At 48.9% G+C, this 23,894-nt stretch overlaps 1 protein-coding gene across 1 annotated transcript; it reads left to right on the forward strand.

The window, feature by feature from the left end:
* The first annotated feature begins 11,621 nt into the window (after nucleotides 1-11,621).
* Nucleotides 11,622-23,659, forward strand: LOC308613763 (arpin). Its single transcript, XM_081227766.1, has 6 exons — nucleotides 11,622-11,863; nucleotides 14,629-14,704; nucleotides 17,771-17,903; nucleotides 21,041-21,247; nucleotides 21,628-21,791; nucleotides 22,867-23,659. The coding sequence occupies exons 1-6, from the start codon at nucleotides 11,772-11,774 to the stop codon at nucleotides 22,873-22,875; spliced, it is 681 nt and encodes a 226-aa protein (XP_081083892.1). The 5' UTR covers nucleotides 11,622-11,771; the 3' UTR covers nucleotides 22,876-23,659.
* The last annotated feature ends 235 nt before the right edge of the window (nucleotides 23,660-23,894 follow it).

A 23,894-nucleotide genomic window follows, 5' to 3' on the forward strand; every position in this document is an offset into this window, starting at 1 on the left:
TTATGCATGTCTCATCAAATGACATGCAGTATTATGGTCTGAATTGTGTTCCCACCAAAGTTCCTACATTGAAGTCCTAACCCCTAGAACCTCAGAATGAGCAGTATTTGGAGGTCAGGTCTTTAAAGAGGTAATTAAGTTAAAACAAGGTCTTTTAGGATTGGCCTTAATCCAATATGACTGGTGTGCTTTTAAGAAGAGAAAATTTGAGGGCTTCCCTGGTGGCGCAGTGGTTGAGAGTCTGCCTGCTGATGCAGGGGACGTGGGTTCGTGCCTGGTCCAGGAAGATCCCACGTGCCGCGGAGGGGCTGCGCCCGTGAGCCATGGCCGCTGGGCCTGTGCTCCACAACGGAAGAGGCCACAGCAGTGAGAGGCCCATGTACCGCAAAAAAAAAAAAAGAGAAAATTTGGACACAGATATGTATGTGGACAGAGAAAAGAACATGTGAAGATACAGGGAGAAGACTGCCATCTAGAAGTTAAGGAAAGAGGCCTCAAAAGAAACCAACCCTGCTGACACCTTGATCTCAGACTTCTAGCTTCAGAACTGTGAGGAAATAAATTTCTGTTGTTTAAGCTACCCCATCTATGGTATTTTATTATGGCATCCCAGCAAACTAAGACATCCAGTGTTGGAGTATGTATGTGTTTGTTTTTTTAATTTACATATATCATCTTAGATATAGACTCAATTTGTTTCTTTTTTTCCCCCTTAGTGCAATTTCTAAAAATATTTTCTTTTTGCTTATCATATTTTCTACAGTGTATATTGACTTTTTTTGTTTTTTCTTACTGTGGTAAAATATATATAACATAAAATTTACCATCTTAACCATTTTTAAGTGTACAATTCAGTAGCATTAAATACATTCACATTGCTGTGACTCATCCGTCTCCAGAACTCTTTCATTTTCCCAGACTGAAACTTTATACCCATTAAACAACAGCTTCCTCTTCCTCCCTCCCCCCAGCCCCTGGGAACCACAATTCTATTTTCTGTCTCTATGAATTTGACTATAGGCACGCTCAGAGATATTGCATGTTCAGTTCCAGACCACCACAATAAAGCGAATAGCGCAGTAAAGTGAGTCACATGATTTTTTTTGGTTTTCCAGTGCGTATAAAAGTTATGTTTACACTATGTTAAGTGTGCAATAGTTTGATGTCTAAAAAAACCAATGTACTAACCTTAATTAAAAAATACTTTATATCTAAAAAAAGCTAACCATCACCCGAGCCTTCAGCAAGTCCTAATCTTTTTTGCTGGTGGAGGGTCTTGCCTCAATGTTAATGTCTGCTGACTGATCAGGGTGGTGGCTGCTGAAGGCTGGAAGGCTGTGACAACTTCTAAAAGAAGACAACAGTGAAGTTTGCTGCGTTGATTGACTCTCCCTTTCACAAATGTTTTCTCTGTAGCAGGCAATGCTATTGGATAGCATTTTACCCACAGTAGAACTTTTTTCAAAATTGGAGTCAATCCTCTCAAGCCCTGCTCCTGCTTTATCAACTAAGTTTATGTAATATTCTAAATCCTTTGTTGTCATTTCAACAATCTTCACAGCATCTTCACCAGGAGTAGATTCTATATCAGGAAACCACTTTCTTTGTTCATCCATAAAAAGTAGCTCCTCATCTGTTCAAGTTTTCTCATGAGGTTGCAGCAATTCAGTCCCATCTTCAGGCTCCACTTCTAATTCTAGTTTTCTTGCTGTTTCCACTATATCTTCAGTTACTTCCTCCACTGAAGTTTTGAACTCAAAGTCATCCATGAGGGCTGGAATCAACTTCTTCCAAACTCCTGTTAATGTTGATATTTTGACCTTTTCCCATGAATCATGAATAAGGGCATCTAGAATGGGGAATCCTTTCCAGAATGTTTTTTTTTTTTTTTTTTTTTTTTTTTTTTCTTTTTGTGCTATGCGGGCCTCTCACTGCCGTGGCCTCTCCCGTTGCGGAGCACAGGCTCCGGACGCGCACGCCCAGCGGCCACGGCTCACAGGCCCAGCCGCTCCGCGGCATATGGGATCCTCCCAGACCGGGGCACGAACCCGTATCCCCTGCATCGGCAGGCGGACTCTCAACCACTGCGCCACCAGGGAGGCCCGTCCAGAAGGTTTTCAATTAACTTTGCACAGACCAGAGGAATCACCCTCTATGGCAGTTATAGCCTTATGAAATATGTTTCTTAATGACAAGCCTTGAAAATCAAAATTACTCGTTGATCCATGGGCTGCAGAATGGATGCTGTGTTAGCAGGATGAAAACAACACTAATCTCATTGTACATCTCCAACACAGCTCTTAGATGACCAGATGCATTGTCAATGAGCAGTAATATTTTGAAAAGAATCTTTTTTTTTTCTAAGCAGTAGTTCTCAAAAGTGGGCTTAAAATATTCAGTATACCATGTTGGAAACAGATATGCTGTCATCCAGGCTTTCCTGTTCCATTTATAACACAGGCAGAGTAGATTTAGCATAATTCTTAAGTCCCTAGGATTTATGTAATGGTAAATGAGCATTGGCTTCGACTTAAAGTCACCAGCTGTATTAGCCCTTAACAAGAGTCAGCCTGTCTTTTGAAACTTTGAAACCAGGCATTGACTTCTCCCTAGCTACAAATGTCCTAGAGGGTATCTTCTTCCAGTATAAGGCTGTTTCATGTACACTAAGAATCTGTTATTTAGTGTAACCACCTTCATTAATTAGTTTAGCTAGATCTTCTGGGTAACTTGCTGCAGCTTCTACATCAGCACTTGCTGCTTCACCTTTATGTTACGGAGATGTCTCTTTCTCTAAACCTCATAAACGAACCTCTTCTAGGTTCAAATTTCTTTGCAGCTTCCTCACCTCTCTCAGCCTTCAGAGAATTGAAGATAGTTAGGGCCTTGCTCTGGATTAGACTTTGGCCTGAGGGAATGTTGTGACTGGTTTGATCTTCTATCCAAACCACTCAAATTTTCTCCATATCAGCAATAAGGCTGTTTCCCTTTCTTATTATTCATTTGTTCACTAGAGTAGCCCTTTTAATTTCCTTCAAGAACTTTTCCTTTGAATTCACAATTTGGCTAACTATTTGGTGCAAGAGTCCTAGCTTTCAGCCTGTCTCAGCTTCGACAGGCCTTCCTCACTAAGCCTAATTTCTAGCTTTTGATTCAAAGTGAGAGATGTGGGACTCTTCCTTTCCTTGAACACTTAGGGGCCATTGTAGGGTTATTAATATTGTTGTATGTTAGGGAATATGGAGGCCTGAGGAGAGAGAGAGAGATGGGGAACGGCCAGTTGGTTGAGCTGTTCCCACCAACCTAACATTTATTAAGTTTTCTGTCTTATATGGGCATGGTTCATGGCACCCCAAAACAATTACAATAGTAATATCAAAGATCACAGATCACCATAACAAATAAAATAATAATGGAAAAGTTTGAAATATTGTGAGAATTACCAAAATGTGACACAGAGACAGGAAGTGAGCAAATGCTGTTGGAAAAATGGTGCCAATAGACTTGCTTGATGCAGGGTTGCCACCAGCCTTCAACTTGTAAAAAAACACAATAAAGTGAAGTGCAAAATGAGGTATGCCTGTACTCTAGGCACCTCATATAAGTGGAATCATGTAATATTTGTCCTTCTGTGTTTGGCTTATTTCACTTAGCATAGAGTCTTCAAGGTTTATCCATGTTGTAGCGTGTGTTAGCATTTCCTTCCTTTGTAAGGCTGAATAAATACTCTATTGTATGTAAATACCACATTTTGCTTATTCACTCATCCACTGATGAACATTTGGGTTGTTTCTACCTTTTTGCTCTTGTGAATAATGCTGCTATGAACATGGGTGTGTAAATATCTCTTTAAGATCCTGTTTCAATTCTTTTGGATAAATACTCAGAAGTAGAATTGCTGGATCATACAGTAGTACTATTTTTAGTTTTTGGAGGAACTTCCATACTGTTTTCCACAGCGGCTGCACCATTTTGCATTCCCACCAGCAATGCACAAAGGCCCCAATTCCTCTACATTCTTGCCAACATTGGTTAATTCTGTTTTTGTTTTTATATAATAGCCATCCTAATGGGTGTGAAGTGGGATCTCATTGTGCTTTTAATTTGCCTTTCCTCCTATAGCTTTTAATTTTTGAATTTTAATCCTACTTTATTTGACATATTAACATTAACTTCATTTAGTTTCTTTGTGGATTGTAACATTTAGCACTATGAAGTTCCCATTTTAAAAATCTGATTTAGGGGCTTCCCAGGTATTGCAGTGGTTAAGAATCCGCCTGCCAATGCAGGGGACACGGGTTCGATCCCTGTTCTGGGAAGATCCCACGTGCCGAGGAGCAACTACACCTGTGCGCCACGACTACTGAGCCTGTGCTCTAGAGCCCGTGAGCCACCAACTACTGAAGCCCGTGCACCACAGCTACTGAGCCAACGTGCTGCAACTACTGAAGCCCGTGCGCCTAGAGCCTGTGCTCCACAACAAGAGAAGCCCGTGCACCGCAAAGAAGAGGAGCCCCGGCTCGCAGCAACTAGAGAAAGCCCATGCGCAGCAATGAAGACCCAACCATAAAATAATTAATTAATTAATTAATTAATTAAAATATATATGATTTAATGCCTTTTCTGTTAAGTTCAACCTTGTCCATTATTAATATTAAAAGTGTGCCTCTTCCATTTTGGTTTGCATATTTCTACTCGGTCTTTGCCAAGTCCTTTTGCATTTATCTTTCTGGCTCACTTTGTTTCAGAGAATTTTTGTATGTGATTGTATTAGCTTGGGTTCCTCAAAAGGCAGAGCCCGAGACAAAAATCTTCCTTGCCATTACTTAATGAGGGGGTGCAATCCCAGGGAAGCCAGAGGAAAGAACTGAGGAGCAGGGAAAGAGGGAGAGCAAATCTAAGGGTGCATTACTCAACTGGTCACCACTTGGAATTAAGAGGGAGTGCTTGTCTGGTCTTATGGGCCCATCTTCCAAGAAGCCCTTTCTTTCTTTCCTTTTTTTGGGGGGGGCCAAGCGGCATGTGGGATCTTAGTTCCCCAACCAGGGATCGAACCTGTGCCCCCTGCATTGGAAGGGCAGAGTCTTAACCACTGGACCACCAGGGAAGTCCTCCAGAAAGCCCTTTTAACTATATTTCATCACAGTCTGAACAGGGAGAGAAAGGAGGAAGAATTTATCTGCCAGCTTCTGTCCCCCATTGGTCAAAGGTTCTCTCCACAGGTGTTCACTCCTCTGCACTTAGGGTTGTACAAGCCCTGGTGCCCAGAGGGCCCTAGTGTCTTGTGTTTCAGCCTCAATAAGGATGCCCCAGGGCAAGAGGGGGAGACAAGTGACACAGGGACATCTGAGGCACTGTTGGGTTGTACCCACATGAAGTGAGTTGAAGCACACACGGTTTGTCATCACAGCAACAGCTAGAATGGAACAAGCGGCCAAAGGCCCCAGAGACAGGTGGGGCGAAAGGTCCAGCGCAAGCACCACCACTCAGATCTGCTTCAGCTGCCCCCATCCAACCTGACTGCTTTACTACAACATGGGACCTCCATTTTTGTGAGAAAAAAATTCCTTAGTCTCAGGATTCCCTTCAACGTGGTGGCCAGCCACACATCTCTGAAAAGACTTTTATTTGAGAGTCTAGTTCCAGGGTAGTACCTACTTATCTACTCCCATCAACCCCACGGGGCATCTCAAAGATACCAGTGGCCCTGTCCTTCCTCAGTGCCTCTGGGACTTCCCACCCCTAGTCAGATGGTGGGTTCTCAGGTCTTACATAGTAAATCCCTCTTACAGTCCACTCTCCCTGAGCCTTGTGATCACTTTCTCAACATTGTGTCAAGGAGGTTCTGGCATCGCTACCTCACTGTCATATACAAGTTTCGTAGCCATCTCCACACACAGTTGAGATCAGCTCCAGGCATCCTTGCTAGAATATTGAAGGCCACGTGGCAGGTGAATGTCCCATGTCAATACATTCTCTCCACCTGAGCCTTATGTTCTACTCTCCCCTGTCCCCGGTCGATCACCTCAGATCCACTGCCATGTGGCTTCCCTTTGTTCCAGGTGGCACATGTTGACCAGGTCCTGCAATTCCTTGGGTATGTAAGCTGAGCCTCTGGGAGGAGGGACTGTACCCTCCTGCTCAGGTTGTGGTGAGTCCTGATTCTGATTATGGGCCTGGAGGCAGTGAGTGGCGAAGGACGCAGATCTTAAGAAAAGCAAATGACATTTTGCAAGGCATCTGCTTCCAATGAGGTCTTTGCACTGTCTCCACATTAGGGGAGGGACTGTTTCTGCTGGCCAGGAGAGTTTAGGGGAATTTGTGGTTTAGGGGATCAAGGTTTTCATGCTCATCCGCCCAATGTCCCCATCCCAGGGTCCCATGCTATTCGGAGCAGAGCCCTGAGATTGACAGGAGATTATCAAACCTGCACATTCAGCCTCCTTTGGCAGCTCTGTCCCCCTTACAATCAGCTGCTGAGCCTGACTTTTAGCAGTTTGCCCTGAAGCTGCAGAAGATGAGAGTCTCCTTAAAATCTGCCATGAAACTCCCCGTGGCTTTCATGTATCTTAAGTTGGCTGTTAGCTACTCTAAGCCTATCATTTTCTTTTCTGCAAGGTTTCTTATGCTGTTACTAAAAGCTAGCCTACTCTACATTTCTTATAATTATTGCCTCCATACAATCAAATGCTACATTCCATTTTCCAGCTCAATTTCACCTTCTGCCTGCACCTCCCCCCAATTAACCACAGATGAAAACCTTAGTCATTCTGATGCCACTTCATGCCAAGAGTTATCACCACCCACTTACCACTAGCAATAGTGTCCCTACTGCTGTCAGAACAATATAGGTAATCCAATTTCACAATCCTATCCTGAAAGTCTTCTTTTAAGGACCACCCTTGGGACCAATTATCTTTGGGGGCAAGTGGTGCAGTGTGCCCTTGAGATGAGGTGTGGGGGATTGTTTCTGCGTGAAGTCAGTTGGAGCCCAAGAGGAGGTGGGTCACTACGGAGAGCCTAGGACAGGATAGGTCAAAGGCACTGGAGGCCAAGAGACTCAGATATGGCATTAAGAGATGTTTGCTACAAAGGCACATCACAGATTTTCTTTCCAAACTAGGTTTACTCCATTTGCATGTATTGATGTAATGTGATGGATAGGTTTAGTTCTCATTCTGGCATCATGTTTTATGTTATGCTTTCTCTCTTGAGTGCTTCCTTTGTTTTGCATCTTTTGCTCTGTGGTGTGTATGTGTGTTTTCTTCAGGCTATTTCACTGCATTGGTGGCAATTTAGCACACTATTTCTTCTGAAACCACCAAAATTTATCAGGACAAGATGTGTCAGATATGCTAAGATATGATCTGATGCATAAAAGCTAAGAGTCCACATGCATGCCTGCTCCTGTTTTTTTTTTTACTGTTATGTATTTGTGCCTGACAGAAATCCTGATAAATTCTATTTTGCTTTCCATCAAAAGAGAAAAATAAGTTGGTGTGTTTATAATTACATGCACAACTTTAGTGAGAACAATCCTGAAACTGCTTTCATTTTGATTAGGCTTTTTTTTTTTTTTTTTGGTCGTGCGGCATGCAGGATCTTAGTTCCCCAACTGTAGACTGAACCCAGGCCCCTGGCAGTGAAAGCATGGAGTCCTCACCACTGGACCACCAGGGAATTCCCTTGACTAGAGTTAACGAGAACCAAATCCTCTGCTTACAGTTTTACCTGTCTGGTAGGCGGAAGAATTTTCTTCATAACAGCTTCCGGCTCCTTAGTTTCACACCTTGTTTCTCCTACACTCCCCACACAGTCCAGGCACTGGGCACTGCAGGGCACGTTTCTCCTGTGATGTGACCCCTTGCCATGCTCTTCTGTGTCACCCACTTTGTGACCTACAACAGATAAGCCATCACAGAGGGTGGTAGGGCACTCCAACACCAGGACGGCTGGTGAAAACTGAATTATAGGTGGGAAGGACTACAGACCACATAAATCTATTCTGCGAGACCCAAACTAAATGTATCTCTTGTCAGCTTTCCTTCGCTCAGGTTCATTCCAACATCATCTAACATGAGGCAAAGGAGAATTTGGACAAAATAAGATAGTGGTCTTAACTGACTGCACCAAAACTGCCTTACCTATGAAAATTTTACAAAACCAAATGCCCACGTGAACATTGTTCAAGGGACCTTCAACCCCATCCTTAAAAGGGACCATGGAACTGAGGAAGCTTTAACTCTCTCCATGTTGTACCTCATGGTTTATAATTTAATGTAGAGACATCAATAATCCACAAATAGGTGTAAGAAAGTACAACAAATTTCTGTTTTTTTCCCCATGATGATTGATGCTTTTTTAGGAAACAAATATCAAAACCTTAAAAAAAAAAAGTTTTCTTGTTCTTTTTAGTTGCCTGTCTTGCTGGTGCCTGGTTGGCCAATTGTGCTGATGGGGTGAAGTCACAGAGCCCAATAAGCAGATTACTCTTTTTAAGAAAGGATTTACAGCAGTGCAGTCTGATAGAACTTTCCGCAATGATGGAAAGGTTCTTCTCGGCACTGTCTAAACTGGTAGCCACTGGCCACATGTTGCTAGCTTTCGAGCTCTTGAAATGTGGCTAGTGAGACTTTAGAACTGAACTTTAAATTTTATTTAGGTTTAATTAATTAAAATTTAAATTTCAATAGCCACGTATGGCTAGTGACTGCAATTAAAGGAAGTGAAGATTTGGAGCCATCTGAGGGGGAAGATGACACAGAATGGGGAAGGAGGAGGGGGGCGTGCTGGCCATGAGGCTGTGACCAGCCTGGGGAGTATTTTGGCTTGTTTTTGTTGTTTTTTAATAAATTTATTTATTTATTTATTTATTTATTTTTGGCTGCATTGGGTCTTCATTGCTGCGTGCAGGCTTTTTCTAGTTGCAGTGAGTGGGGGGCTACTCTTTGTTGTGGTGTACAGGCTTCTCATTGCGCTGGCTTCTCTTGCTGCAGAGCACGGGCTCTAGGCATGCAGGCTTCAGTAGTTGTGGCACATGGGCTCAGTAATTGTGGCTTGCGGGCTCTAGAGCGCAGGCTCATTAGTTGTGGTGCACGGGCTTAGTTGCTCCGCGGCATGTGGGATCTTCCTGGACCAGGGCTCGAACCTGTGTCCCCTGCATTGGCAGGCGGATTCTTAACCACTGCGCCACCAGGGAAGTCCCAAAAAGCTGTACGTTTTTAATGTATACAACTTGATGAGTTTGGAGATAAGTCCACACCCATGAAACCATCACTACAATCTTTGCTGTAAACAAATTTATCATTTCTGAAAGTTTCTTCAAGACTTCTTTTTTTTTTAATACTTTATTTATTTCTTTGGTTGCTCTGGATCTTAGTTGTGGCAGGTGGGCTCCTCAGTTGCAGCATGTGAACTCTTAGTTGTGGCATGTGGGATCTAGTTCCCTGACCAGGGATCGAACCCAGTCCCCCTGCACTGGAAGTGCAGAGTCTTAAACTCTGCACCACTAGGGAAGTCCCAAGCCTTCTTTCTTTCTTTATTATTAGTGTGTGTGTGTGTGTGTGTGTGTGTGTGTGTGTGTAAGAACACTTAACATAAGAACTGTCCTCTTAGTAAATGTTTAAGTATATAATACAATATTGTTAGCTACAGGCACTCTACTATACAGATGTCTAGGTCTTATTCATCTTGTACACCTGAAATTCTGTGCCCTTTGACTACTACCTGTGCATTTCTCGCCCCCAGCCCCTGGCAGCCATTCTACTCTCTGCTTCTACTAGTTTGACTATTTTAGATTCCTCATGTAAATGAGATCATGCAGTATTTGTCTTTTTGTGTCTGGCTTCTTTCACTTCCAGGTTCATCCATGTTGTTGCAGATTGGCAGGGTTTCCTTCTTTTTTTAAGCCTGAATAATATTCCATTGTATGCATATACCACATTTTCTTTTTCCATTCATCCACTGATGGACATTTAGTTTGCTTCTATGTCTTGACTATTGTGAAAGGACCATGGGAGTGCAGATATCCCTTTGACATCCTGATTTCAATTCCCTTGGACATATACCCAGAAGTGAAATTGCTGAATCATTTGGTGGTTCTATTTTTAATTTCTTGAGAAACTTCCATAGTGTTTTTCATAGTGGCTGTACTAATTTACACTCCCATCAATGTTGTACAAGTGTTCCCTTTTCTCCATATCCCTGCTAACACTTACCTTTTGTTTTTTTGATAATAGCCATTCTAACAGGTGTGAGGTTTTCCCTGATGATTAATGATGCTGAGCAGCTTTTCATATACCTGTTGGTCATCTGTATGTCTTCTGTACGTCTATTCAGTTCCTTTGCCCATTTTTTTTTTATCGTGTTTTTTTTTTTTCTTTTTCTATTGAGTTATGAGAGTTCCTTATATCAGCCTGGGGAATTTTGAAGAGACAGAGCCAAAGGACAGTTCTGCCCAGAGGGTCTTCTACATCCTTCCTTCCTAGAATTTAGGGAGCAGCCAGGTAGGCCAGATAGGGGTGGGGCTGACTAATCCATTAGACACGATGCCTAAGGCACAGGAAAATATATTAATTTCTTTTAAAATCAGAAGAAAAAAAAGAATTTTTAGGCCAAAGAAAATGTCTTTATATTAATATATTCATCTTTATGTCAACCCAGTCATAAAATATAATTTAAAGACTTTTTTTATGGAGGAGGGAGCCCTTGAAAACAAAAATGCCAAAAATGCACAAAAGTCATAATGTGTGGGTGGAGGGGGTGCTTCTTCTACCACTGACAGCTCAGCTTGGGCCCCCAGGTATCTAACCTGGCCACCTCCCCTTTGAAGTCTCCCCCAGAGGCTACACTTCGACTCCATGAATGGGCCCACCTGCCCCAGGGTTTGCCACAAAGGAGTCAAACAAAAGAACCAAGGCTCTCAACAATCCCGGGGGCAAGACAGATCCCTGCACCCGGGCTTGGGAAATGCATCCCTAGACTGTTATATACTTGGGCAAAGGGCAGTAGGGAGCTGGGAAGGGGTCCAAGAACTGTGCGGGAAGACGGCGAAGGGCAATGCTCCTTTCTAGAGTGAGTTTATTAAATCCTTACAACCCCTCTGATACTGACCCCGTTTTACAGAGGAGGAAGCACGGGCTCAGAGAGGTTGAGGAACTTGCCCAAGCTCACACAGCTGGGATTCCAACCTTGTTAGGCCGTAGATCTTGACACCCAAGACCAGGCTCCTTCTTTACAGATCCCTGGAACCCCTCCCTCAGCCACTGTGCGACCTCGCGCGCGGGCATAAAGAGCAGCTCTGTACTTAGCACCCTGCCGTCCCTGAGGGCTGTTCCCTTTTTCCCATTCCTGCTCTCTGGAAACTCATCCTTTCAGAGCTGACCCTATAGGCTCTCTGGGCCTCAATTTCCCCTTTGTGCGTGTGTGGGGCAGGGGTCTCCTACTAGTAACAAGGAAGAGGGAGAGAAAGAGAAGGGAGTGGCTCCCTTCCCCACCCCCACCCCCGGGGCTAAGGTCCCAGCCGAGTCTTCAGGGAAGCCCACCTCCCGCCAAGCAAGGTCCCGCGGGCAGGAATGGGGCTCGGCCCCTTTAAATCCCGCGCGGGAACGAACGGGGCCGGGCCGCGCAGCTCCCGGATCTGCAGCAGGGAATTGCTGGTCTCCGCGCTTCCTCCCGGCGCTTCCCCTAGCTGTACCCCACCTCGCGGTGCCCCCAGCCCCGCGTCCAGGCTTCTTGCGCCAGGTCTTGAGGGCGCCGCGGCCGTGGGGAGAATGAGCCGCATCTATCACGACAGCGCCCTCCGGAACAAGGCGGTTCAGAGCGCGCGAGTGCCCGGGGTCTGGGACCCCGCCGCCCACCAGGGGTAGGCTCCGCCCGCGTCTCCCCACCGCCTCCCGGGCCGGGCCTCCGTTGGCTCCCGAGGCTCAGCTTTGAATCCGGGCTCCCTGGTTGGCAGGGGGAGGGGGTGCGTTAGCGGGGTCGGGTGCGGTTGGGAGGAAAGGCGGGGCTCGCCAAAGACCTCCCTGGCCTCCAGACCGCTCCTCCCTGCGCTCCCCTGGGAGCGCACCCCCCTGAGACACTGATCGGCGTAAAGCTCACCGAGGGTCGGTCCCGACTCCCAAGCAGGGCTCAAAAGGCGATGCTTACTTCACGTCAGCCTTTGTCTCAACCCCACCCCGGTGACTCTAAGCTTCACCCCGCTGCCTTGCCTTCAGGCCTTTGCACAGGCTGCACATCGCTCCGGAAGGGACAGTGTCCTGCTGGACGGCAACAGCGGGTGGGAGTTGGCCTGGCAGGGCTGGGGGAGGGGCAGGGCCTGTCTGGAGGGCGTGTTGGATCCGGAGGGCCAGGCCCTGCCATCAAGGACGCCGAGGTCATGAGAACGAATGGACCATTCCATTTGCAATTACAAACACTAAAGAATGAAGGGCGTAAGGGGCGGGGGGCGGTAGGGGCAAGTAAGGTCCAGGGAGTTTTCACTTTTCATCCCCATCCCTTCAGCTGCCCCCACCCCTCTCCCATTTCCGTGGTTCCAGAAAAGAAAGTCCCCAGGTTCTGCTTTTATGAAAACTAGAATTGGGAAGCGGGGGTCCAGTTCCTCTCAGTGAGGGACCCTGCGATCTTGGGCTCCTCACGAAACTTCTGAGTCTGGGTTTCTCCACTTCTAAAGTGGATACGAATGAGAACAGGAATATGAAAGTGCTTTAAAACAGGTGCAAAGGGAAGATACTTTATAGCAGCTTATACCCCGCCCCCCCCCCAACAAAAATTTGGTGAAATATAAAAGTGAAGTCCGCCGGTCAGAATGGCCATCATCAAAAAATCTACAAACAGGGCTTCCCTGGTGGCACAGTGGTTGAGAGTCCGCCTGACGATGCTAGGGGACACGGGTTCGTGCCCCGGTCCGGGAAGATCCCACATGCCACGGAGCGGCTGGGCCCGTGAGCCATGGCCGCTGGGCCTGCGCGTCCGGAGCCTGTGCTCCGCAACGGGAGAGGCCACAACAGTGAGAGGCCCGCGTACAGAAAAAAAAAAAAAAAAATCTACAAACAATAAATGCTGGAGAGGGTGTGGAGAAAAGGGAACCCTCTTGCCCTGTTGGTGGGAATGTAAATTGATACAGCCACTACGGAGAACAGTAAGGAGGTTCCTTGAAAAACTAAAAAAGAATTACCATATGACCCAGCAATCCCACTACTGGGCATATACCCTGAGAAAACCATAATTCAAAAAGAGTCATGGGGCTTCCCTGGTGGTGCAGTGGTTAAGAATCCGCCTACCAATGCAGGGGACACAGGTTTGAGCCCTGGTCTGGGAAGATCCCACATACCGTGGAGCAACTAAGCTGGTGCGCCAGAGCTACTGAGCCTGCGCTCTAGAGCCTCCGAGCCACAACTACTGAGCCCGCGTGCCACAACTACTGAAGCCCGCGCACCTAGAGCCCGTGCTCTGCAACAAGAGAAGCCACCACAATGAGAAGCCGGCGCACCACAACAAAGAGTAACCCCTGCCCCCTGCAACTAGAGAAAGTCTGCGCGCAGCAACGAAGACCCAACACAGCCAAAAATAAATAAATAAATAAAATAATTTTTAAAAAAAGAGTCATGTACCACAATGTTCATTGCAGCACAATTTACAATAGCCAGGTCATGGAAGCAACCTAAGTGTCCATCGACAGATGAATGGATAAAGAAGATGTGGCACATATATACAATGGAATATTACTCAGCCATAAAAAGAAATGAAATTGAGTTATTTGTAGTGAGGTGGATGGACCCAGAGTCTGTCATACAGAGTGAAGTAAGTCAGAAAGAGAAAAACAAATATATGGAATCCCCCCCCCCCCAAAAATGGTTCTGATGAACCTAAGGGCAGGACAGGAATAAAGACACAGATGTAGAGAATGGACTGGAGGACACGGGGAGGGGGAAGGGTAAGCTGGGACAAAGTGAGAGAGTAGCATTGACATATATACCCTACCAAATGTATAACAGATAGCTAGTGGGAAGCAGCTGGTTAGCACAGGGAGATCAGCTTTGTGCTTTGCGACCACCTAGAGGTGTGAGATAAGGAGGGTGGGAGGGAGACTCAAGAGGGAGGGGATATGGGGATATATGTATGCATATAGCTGATTCACTTTGTTATACAGCAGAAACTAACACACCATTGTAAAGCAATTATACTCCAATAAAGATGTTAAAAAAAAAGTTAAGTCCTTTATATTTAGTAAACACTTAATAGTTTACAAAGCGCCTTCATATACATGATCGTATGTCATTGTCATAGAAGCAGTGTAAGGTGGCTATTACTCTCCCATTTGGTGGATAAGAAGACTGAGGCTCTGGTTACAGTAACCCCCTGCAGGAGGGGCCATGGCTCAGTCTTGCAGCCTGTCAATGTTCATTCTTACCCTCCGATGGTGCCGCAGCCTTTGGGACCCTCAGAGGAGTGGAGGCCCAGTGTGGGAGCCCAGAGAAAGGGGCTGCATGCCCAGGGACCAGGTAAATGGGAGACACACCTGGGACTTGCTTCTGTCCTAGTGCAGACCCTGACCTGGGCCACTGCACTTGTGGTTCTTGCCTGAGGACTGACAGAACCAGTTGAGCCCTCATTCTCTCTCATCCTTAGGGGGAATGGCGTCCTGCTGGAAGGAGAACTGGTCGATGTATCTCGGCACAGCATCTTGGATGCCCATGGCAGGAAGGTGAGGATGTTTCCCTGGGGGCACCCGCAGGGCACTGGCTTCAGGGTCCTCACCCACCAAAGCATCTCTCTGCTTGGCTCTGCCAGTGCCAAGACTTGGGATCCAGCTCTTTCCTTGAGGGGCTCACAGGGCAGGTGGGGGAGGTTGGTTGGGAGATTAGCAGCCAAAAGGGGCGACAGATGGAAGAGATCAGTTAGGGCTGTGCTGGGTGCGATGGGAGGGCCTGGGTTCTTGCCGAGAAGACAGACCAGGCCCTAAACCCAAGGGATGTGTTTGGGGCCAGGACTGGGAGGGCTGAGAGCAGGAAAGGGTGAGGTGAGTGGTTTAGGACTCAGGCTGTGGGCTCTGAGTGGGCTGGAAGGCCTCCCTTCTGAAGAGGTCCTGTCACCTTCTGATGGAACAAATTTAGAGTGCTGGGAAGCTTGCTGGGTAGGCAGGATGAGTGGCTCTTTATTTGGGGCTGAAGGCCCAGCTCCTGTCCTCTGGCCTGGTGGTTCCTACTGCCTCCGGACCTGATGGACAAGGTCAGAGTGAAGTTATCTGCCGATGTGGGTGCAAGGTCAACAGTGACCTTCCCCTTTAGGGGTACCAGCTCTGTAGCTGGGAAGTCGTGTGTACTTTGAATTGTTTAAAATTGAATTACTTTAAATGCACTGTTGGAGTTTACTGTTAGAAGGCGCCTTGAAGTGCCTGCATTTGCCAAGTGGTGAATATCTTAGTATGGGTTTACACATCTTTTTTTTTTTTCTTTTCTTTTTGGCTGAACTGCGAGGCTTGAAGGATCTTAATTCCCTGACCAAGGATCGAACCCTGACTCCCTGCAGTGGAAGCGCGGAGTCCTAACCATGTGACCACCAGGGAATTCCCTTGTACATCTTTTTTTTTGCGGTACGCGGGCCTCTCACTGTTGTGGCCTCTCCCATTGCGGAGCACAAGCGCCGGACGTGCAAGCTCAGTGGCCATGGCTCACGGGCCCAGCTGCTCCGCAGCACGTGGGATCTTCCCAGACCTGGGCACGAACCCGTGTCCCCTGCATTGGCAGGCGGACTCTCAACCACTGCGCCAGCAGGGAAGCCCCCCTTCCACATCTTGTAATATCACTGTGTGGCTGGGTGTTTTGGAATGTTGGATTTTTATAAAGCAGGTCACTGGTGTGGACCTGGACCTCCACGTATGTAGGGGTGTGAGAGCGTTGAGGTGGGAGGAGGGTTGCTGAGTTCTGGACCTTTGTTTCCAGCCTGAGTGTGAAGTCCACGTTGCCCGGGGCTTCGGTTCCCATGTCCATGCCCTTCTCTTGTCCTCTCAGCCTCCTGGGGTTATGCCCTTTATCGCCTGCCCATCTCAGATGTCCATGGACACACCTGGCATTCTCCATCCTGTACTAGCCAGTGTTTCTTTCCTGAGCACCAATTCTAAATCTCCACACCCCCCAATAACCCCACCCAGATGTGCTGACCACCTTATCTCCTTGATCTGTAGAACCGAGCTCATTAAATCCCTTCTTGAGGCAGGCCAGAGGCCTGGGGCTACACACAGCTGTTTTTTCACCCACACCCCATGTGAACAGCCTCGGCTCCTGCTCAGCACTAGTTTCAGGTCAAGAGATGCTTTTTGCTGCACCCTCCCCTCCTTAGCACGCAGGTCAGCAGGCTGAGCACAGCAGTCTGGAGCCCTAGCCAGCCTGCCCAGGAGAGCCCAGCAGTAGCTGAGTGGAGCTGGCCTGCCTCGGCCGTCCTCCACAGGCAGGGTGTTCTCCAGCCCCTCTCCAAACTTGCCTTCTCCAACTCCTTCTTTCCTAATGAGAGTGCACTAGACGCCCCCGACCACCAGCCTGCAGACCTCCACTGTCTCCCCTCCCCTCTCCCCCAGGTGAGTAATGCCTAGTCCTGCAGGCCTCCTACCTTGACCATTTCCCCCTCCCCTCCCTTCCTCTTTCCATGTCTGCTCACCTCACATGGGCCCTCAGGAACTCAGCCTGTCCTGACTAAACCTTGCACCCCCTCTCCTGCCTTCTGGCTGCACCCAGCGCCCATTCCTGCCCTGCTGCCAGCTTGTCTCCTGAAAGACATCTCTCAGGGTCTCGCTGCTGTTCAAAAACCTTTCAGGATTCCTTCTAGTCTACCACATAAAATGCAAACTCCAAATGCCAACTCAAGGCTGATCCCCCACTTTCTTCCCCAGCCTGGACTCCCATGAGACCTCTCAGGGCCCTGCATTGCTCAAACATCCACACAGGACCTTGACTTTTATTTTATGTACTTGTCCAGGCTCTTAATATTCTTCCTACACCCTTATCCCACAGTTGCAGGTGTCTCCCCACTCTGAGACCTTGCCTTCTCTGTTTCTCCCAGAAAGTGGTTTCCTTTTCTTTAATCTCCTGTTTTGTGTGTGTGTTATTATAATATTTATTTATTAAAATTTTTATTGATGTATAGTTGATCTACAGTGTCGTCAGTCTCCTGTTTTGATTAGGATAGCTGGCAAAGAGCATTTACAGCACATTTCATGCTTTATACTGTGCTTGCTCCTTGAACCCTTACAACGTGCCTGAAAGCAGACATCACGTTGTCTCCAGGCAACAGGGGAAACTGATGCTAGAGGTGATTTGCTCCAGGACTCACATCTGTTGGAAGAGGCACAGTGGCTGTCCTCATTCAGAACTCCATTTCAGTGCCCTTTCCATGGCATCTTGGCTGCTTCTGCTCCTGCTTCATGGTATTTGGGCTCCTTGGTGCTCGGGTTATGGTTTTCTGTATATTCTTTCTGCCTCTGACATGTGGAGGCCCTGGGGTCAGGCTCTGAGCCCACCCTCTCATGGACGTCTAGCCATGGTTCACTATGTGTGGCAAGTGCTCTACTAAACACATGAATGAATGAATGAATGAATGAATGAATATTGGGAGTGGGAGCCTGTGGCCAGCTTGAATATCTTTTGGAGGTGGGGTGGGATTCTGGGGTAGAGAGTGAGGTTGGGGGGGCTGCAACTGGAGCACGTGGGTAGTGTGTGTTGTGTTGGAGGCTGAAGGGAATGAAGCAGCCCCTCACTCTCTCTGTGCTTGGCCCCAGGAGCGCTACTACGTGCTGTATATCCGGCCTAGTCACGCCCATTGCCGTAAGTTCGACCCCAAGGGAAATGAAATCGAGCCCAACTTCAGCGCCACCAGGAAGGTGAACACAGGCTTCCTCATGTCATCCTACAGTAGGTACCCTTCGCCCTTTCTCCCTCAGAGCCTTGGTACACTGTGGTCTTCCTTTGTCTCTAGAGGTCTCTTGGTCCCTAGAAAGTGTCTTCTCAGCATGGTCGGCCTTGAAGCCCACGTTTGGCCTGAGGGGCCCCTGGCTGGACTCTTCCTGCCCCCCATTCACTCAGAGGATCCCCGGTGCCCTACCTCAGTGCTGAGGACCTGGGTGCCTTCCCAGCCCCTGCCATCTCCTGCAGTCTGGCAGAATCGTCCATGAACCTGCCTTAGTGCAGAGCCCAGGCCAGGTGGCCTCCATTTTCCTGCCAAAATGCTCACTTCGTTCTTGCACCCTTTGTGATCTTATTCCTCTTCCCAGTTTTGGCTGGAGAAGGACCTCCTTGCTGTCTGCCCTGTGTGAGAAAGTTTGGAGGTTGAGTGGGTACTCATCATCCCTCTATCATTTTATCCATTCATGCTTTCAGTTGCTTATTAAGTATCTGAACATTTAATGAGAATCCACCATGTGCCAGACCCTGAGCTGCATGCTGAGGGTTCAGGGACGAGCAAGACTTGGACTTGCACACAAGCCATTCTCAGGCTGGTAGAGGAGATGGACAGGCCATGACTGGAGCCCTAGCGGGGGCTCTGAGCCCAGGGAGGCGCAGTTGGGGAAGGTGCCCTGGAGGAGGGAATGCCAGTACTGGATCCTGAAAGACAAGCAGGTATCAGCAGGGTGCCAGGGCTTGGAAGGGTGTTTCAGAGAGGGGGCAGGGTGCCAAGGGCATTCTGGGAACTGAGGGCTCCCGCAGGTGAAGAGCAGCCCTGCAGAGAGGGCACTCAGTCGAGGGTTCAGGGCAGCTCTGCGTGAGTGGTTTTAAGTTAGGTGAGTGATATGATTAGATTTGCTCTTTTTTAAAATAAATTTATTTATTTTTGGCTGCGTTGGGTCTTCGTTGCTGCATGCGGGCTTTCTCTAGTTGCAGTGAGCGGGGGCTACTCTTCATTGTGGTGTGCGGGCTTCTCATTGCAGTGGCTTCTCTTGTTGCGAAGCACAGGCTCTAGGCGCTCGGGCTTCAGTAGTTGTGGCACGCGGGCTCAGTTGCTCCGCGGCATGTGGGATCTTCCCGGACCAGGGCTCGAACCCATGTCCTCTGCATTGGCAGGTGGATTCTTAACCACTGCACCACCAGGGAAGTCCAGATTTGCTTTTTAAAATCCCTGGGGAAGTGAAGAGACTGGAGACCAGGAGGCTGTTAGGAGGCCATGATGGCATCTAGGAGGGAGATGAGAGGCCCAGGATTAAGGACTGGTCAGTGAGGATGGAGAGACTGGGCAGACTCAAGATAGAGGAGGGACCATGGCCTTGGTGTTTGTTTGGATATGGGGGAGTCAGGGATGACCCCAGGATTCGGGCTCAGGTGCCAGGTTTGGGGGATGGGGGTGCAAGAGGAGGAGGTTTGGGGAGAAGATATCTGTTTGGGACACATGGCATTAGCCACGTGGTGGTGCTTCCAGGTAGAGGTAGATGTACACTAGGGACTTGGTACAGTTCTAGAACCCAGGAAGAGGGCTGGGCTGGCAGCAGCTATTTCGGAGTCATCACACACAGGTCGTATTGAAGCTGTGCCAGTGGACAGAGTCACCCAGGAAGTTGTCCCGGGGAACAGCAACAACGGGGGTGGACAGGGAAGGAGCCTTGTAAGGAGCAGGGGAGGGAACGCCGGCGGGGTCTGAGCGGGATGGGGCAGGTGTGTGTCTCTGAAGTCCAGTGAAGCCCAGGGGTGAGGAGTAGCAATGGGGTCAGGCGGTGCCCAAGGCCCAGTTAAGTTGGGACTGCGGAGCATCCAGTGGCTTCACAGTGACATGCTCCCCAGTGACTGGTAGGGGGTGAACAGTGTCTAGAGTAGTGGGTGCCAGAGCCGGAATGCGGGAAGGTGGTAAGGAAAGATCCAAGAGAGGAGAAGGAGAAGCAAGTCCTGGAGGAGGTGGGAGGGGGTGGGGTCTGGGGCCCAGGTGAGCTGGCCTGAGGCAGGAGGGGAGACGTCTCGTCCTCTGAGACAGATGGGAAGGAGGAGAGTTTTCTTGCGGTTCTAGGTAACTGGACAGGTAGGTGGTGGCCCCACCTCTGGCTTCTGTTATCTTGCGAAGTAAGAGATGAGGTGGCTTGTCTGGGGGACAGTGGGTAGGGTGAGGGTTGAGGAGAAAGTTCTCTGTTTGAGCAAAGTGTCTAGGGAGTCCCAGAAGGCGTCCCTGATGGAGCTGGGCAGAGGTTTTACACCACAAATGGAGCATGGACTGGTCTTCGGGACCCGCGGCCGCCTGGGTATCAGTGTGGGGAAGGCAGCCAGTGACGGCACTGGGGTTGCCATACTCTCAGCGCTGCAAGGCCTCACTTCTTAGTCTGGGACCGGGACTCCCCGCTCCATGCTGCCCCGCCCTGGGATTAGCAGATTTGGGACTTTCAGGGTAGGCGGGTGACAGGCTGTTGGAACCTTCCCTGAGCCTCTGCGCTCTGCCCGAGCCAGGATGAGCAGGCCAGTAGAGAGTATGAGGACCACCAAAGTTTGCTGCTGGTTCCAGCAGACCCCACCCCAGCCAGGGAGTCCCTGAGAGCCCAGAGAGAACCCTGCCTGGTCACTGGGGTCTCAGTGGGAAGTCAGAGTTGTGTGAAGGGCTTGAATCCTGCCTCCTCCACTGACTAGCTGTGTAACCTTGGGCAAATTACTTAACCTGTCTAAGCCTTAGTTTTTTCATCTGTGAATAGGGATAGTAAAAACATTGACACTTGCTGAGTGCCAGGCCCCATGCTAAGTGCTTTACGTGCATTCGATATTTCTTTCACACGTCACGTCAGTCCCATCAGGTAGGTACCTCTTTTATCCTTATTTGTCAGGCACAGAGAGAGGTTAAGTAACTTGCCTGTGGTCACACAGCATGTAAGCAGATTTGCACCAGCCAGCCTGGCTCCAGAGCCCATAGCCATAACTCCTCTGTGATGCGTTCCTTGAGTACTGGCAGGATGGGAACTCAGAGCCCCCACCTTCAGGTGGTTGTGAGCGTGTACAACACTGAGGCCTCACCTGGCTCCTAAAAAGCCCTCCTAGAGTGCTTGCTATTACAGTGGTAATGACTGTCTCGTGCTGTGTGCCTGCAGAGGTGGAAGCCAAGGGGAACACCGACAGACTCACGCCTGAGGCGCTGAAGGGGCTGGTGAACAAGCCAGAGCTGCTTGCGCTGACGGAGAGCCTCACCCCCGACCAGACAGTGGCATTCTGGATGCCTGAGTCAGAGATGGAGGCCGTGGAGCTCGAGCTGGGGGCTGGGGTACGGCTGAAAACTCGAGGCGATGGCCCCTTCCTGGGTGAGCAGTGCAGCCCTCACTGTGGCCTGATGCTCCTATATGGCCTGTGGGGGCTCCTGGCCTCCTGTCCGAGGCTTACCCACCCCTCCAGCTTTGAGTTCATGGAGCAGGCCACATCTGGCCTCCCCGTGGACAAGACCCCTTGAGATTTATTCCTAAGTCCCTGGACAAGTGCCTTGGGGCCAATAGCCTGGACACTTTGGACCCTGGAGTGCTGCCCAATCTCATGGTACCTATGGGTGACCTCTCCTATCCATTGCCTTGGGGGTCCCATCCAGGGCCTCCCTGAGCACACTCAGGCCTAGGGGACCCCAGCAGAATGGGCCAGCCCCCACTATGTTTCTGCCACACGGAGAGAGGCCTTCAACTTCTCCTTTCAGATTCATTAGCCAAACTCGAGGCTGGAACAGTGACCAAGTGTAATTTTGCTGGTGATGGGAAGATGGGGGCATCCTGGACAGACAACATCATGGCCCAAAAGTCTTCAGAGGGGGCTGCAGTGGAGACCCGAGAGCAGGGGGACGGCGCCGAGGACGAGGAGTGGGTAGGTCCAGGGAGATAACCGTGGACCTGGCGTTGGTGTGGTTCATCTCCTGGCAGGAGTTTTGTATGCGCTGGTTGTGGTTGGGTGTAGGACAGCAGCATAAACTTTACTCCCCAGCTTTGGTGGAATTCCTGAGAGTGTGTTAGCATCAGGAAAATTCCCTCAAGGTATGAAGGGACCTTTCTTTTTGGTGGGTCTGAACTGTGCCAATCAACAAGAGAGCCCCCAAGATTTATGAAAGCAAGGGATGGAAAGAAGGGAGCGCAGAGGGGAGCCAAGGAGACTTAATTCCATTAAGGCTCCAAACATTTCTACTTCAAGTGAATACATTAGCCATGTTGAGCAGCTGAATGAGCATTTTTCCCCCCTTTGTTCTGGGCTCCCTGCCCAGAGTGGCTGGAAAATGGCTGACCTGGTCCTTAATAGTTATTTTGGCCCAAAGTTCAGCTTCCTAGTTGATCCTCAGCCTACTCACAGTTGATTTGGTATTTTGCGGTATATTTCACCCGAAGATTTTTTTTTTTTTTTTTTTTTTTTCTGTACACGGGCCTCTCACTGCTGTGGCCTCTCCCGTTGTGGAGCACAGGCTCCGGATGCGCAGGCTCAGCAGCCATGGCTCACGGGCCTAGCCGCTCCGCGGCATGTGGGATCTTCCCGGACCGGGGCACGAACCTGTGTCCCCTGCATCGGCAGGCGGACTCTCACCCACTGCGCCACCAGGGAAGCCCTCACCTGAAGATTTGAATTGGTGTCAAAAGGCCCCAGATTGAATGTTTAAAACAAAGTCTCAGAAAAACGGGCTCTTTATCTAGGTGATGAGGATGATGATATTTGCCAGAGAAAGCAGGGGCAGATAGAGAGAGTGGATTCTCTTTTGTCTTAATAGAGTGAGTCTTGGACTAAAAAACAATTGGAGTTGCCAGGCTGGCTTCCTGGGCCAACACTAATGAGGTGAGGCCAAGGCAGGTAGCCGCGGGCCCCACTGGTACTACTCAATCGAACCCTTGTTTGTCTGATGACGGTAGAAGACTTTTATGAAATGTGCTCTGTTCATATCTCTTTACTTTACCTCTAGGACGACTGAGGTCAGTGAGAGATGGTGCCTCCGGGGCCCACTGTTGAGCATTTCTTCCATCAACTTTCACTCTGGAGCTCGAGAGAGCGGGTCTGCCAAGCCTTACCTGGTTCTTCCCTACAGCCACTGTGGAATACCCTTTGAACAAGCTCTGCTAAAATCAAATGCAAGACCCTGACGTTAGACGTGGGGCCCCAGCCTGTGGCTCATGGAGGGTCCTTCCCTGGATGTGAGTCTAGCCTTCCTAGACATTTTCATGGTGGCCCTCACCCTGAGTGGCAGCCTTGTTTCTGGAGGCAGGCAGGGGGCAAGTCCCCCAGGGCAGTCAGAAGAACTAGACCTGGTTTTGGTGCAGAACTGGTGGGAAATCCCTCATCTGCATGCAGAGTGGCTCAGAGGAGAAGTTAGCGGGGACTTCTTCTTCTGTCCTTGTTGTATTTCCTGCTTTCCTTCTGCAATTGCCCTCCTCCCCAGCACTCTGTGCTGTAGTCTCTGCCCTCCTGCTCAAGCCTCCTTGTCCCCTGTGCCCTTTTCAGTCCCCAGAGCTGCCAGTTCTTTATTCCTCCTCTGGTTCTCTGCCACCCTGGGGGTTCCTGTCTCTTGACCTCCTTTGGCGGCTTTCCTGGGAATGCTCTTTTCAGGGAGGCTGAGAGCATTCACAGGTGTGGCCGGCTGGTCTCCATCTCTCTGACTCATTCTGCCAGGCCACATTTTGGACAACACCTTTTTTCTTGTTGTTTTGTACCTTGAGAACTTTTTACGAATGAGTAAATCTTCAGGAAGGATTCCTCTACACCGACTGTGTTATTATTAGGTATAAACTGGGCAGCCTCCCTATAAGAAGAAAGCCGTATATTTTTGGTCATGAACATTGCCTTGCTGGGTAGTATACCCACACCCACATCCATGAAGAGACCTGGAGTTGAAATCTACACGTCCTAAGAATGGGTAGGGACTTGGTGGAATGTGGATCCTGCTTCTCTCAGGGAAAAGAGGGGTGGTAGTAAACTAACAATTATGGAGTCCCC

This window comes from Mesoplodon bidens (genome assembly GCF_964165515.1).
Source record: "Mesoplodon bidens genome assembly, chromosome: 3".
Lineage (NCBI taxonomy): Eukaryota > Metazoa > Chordata > Mammalia > Artiodactyla > Ziphiidae > Mesoplodon > Mesoplodon bidens.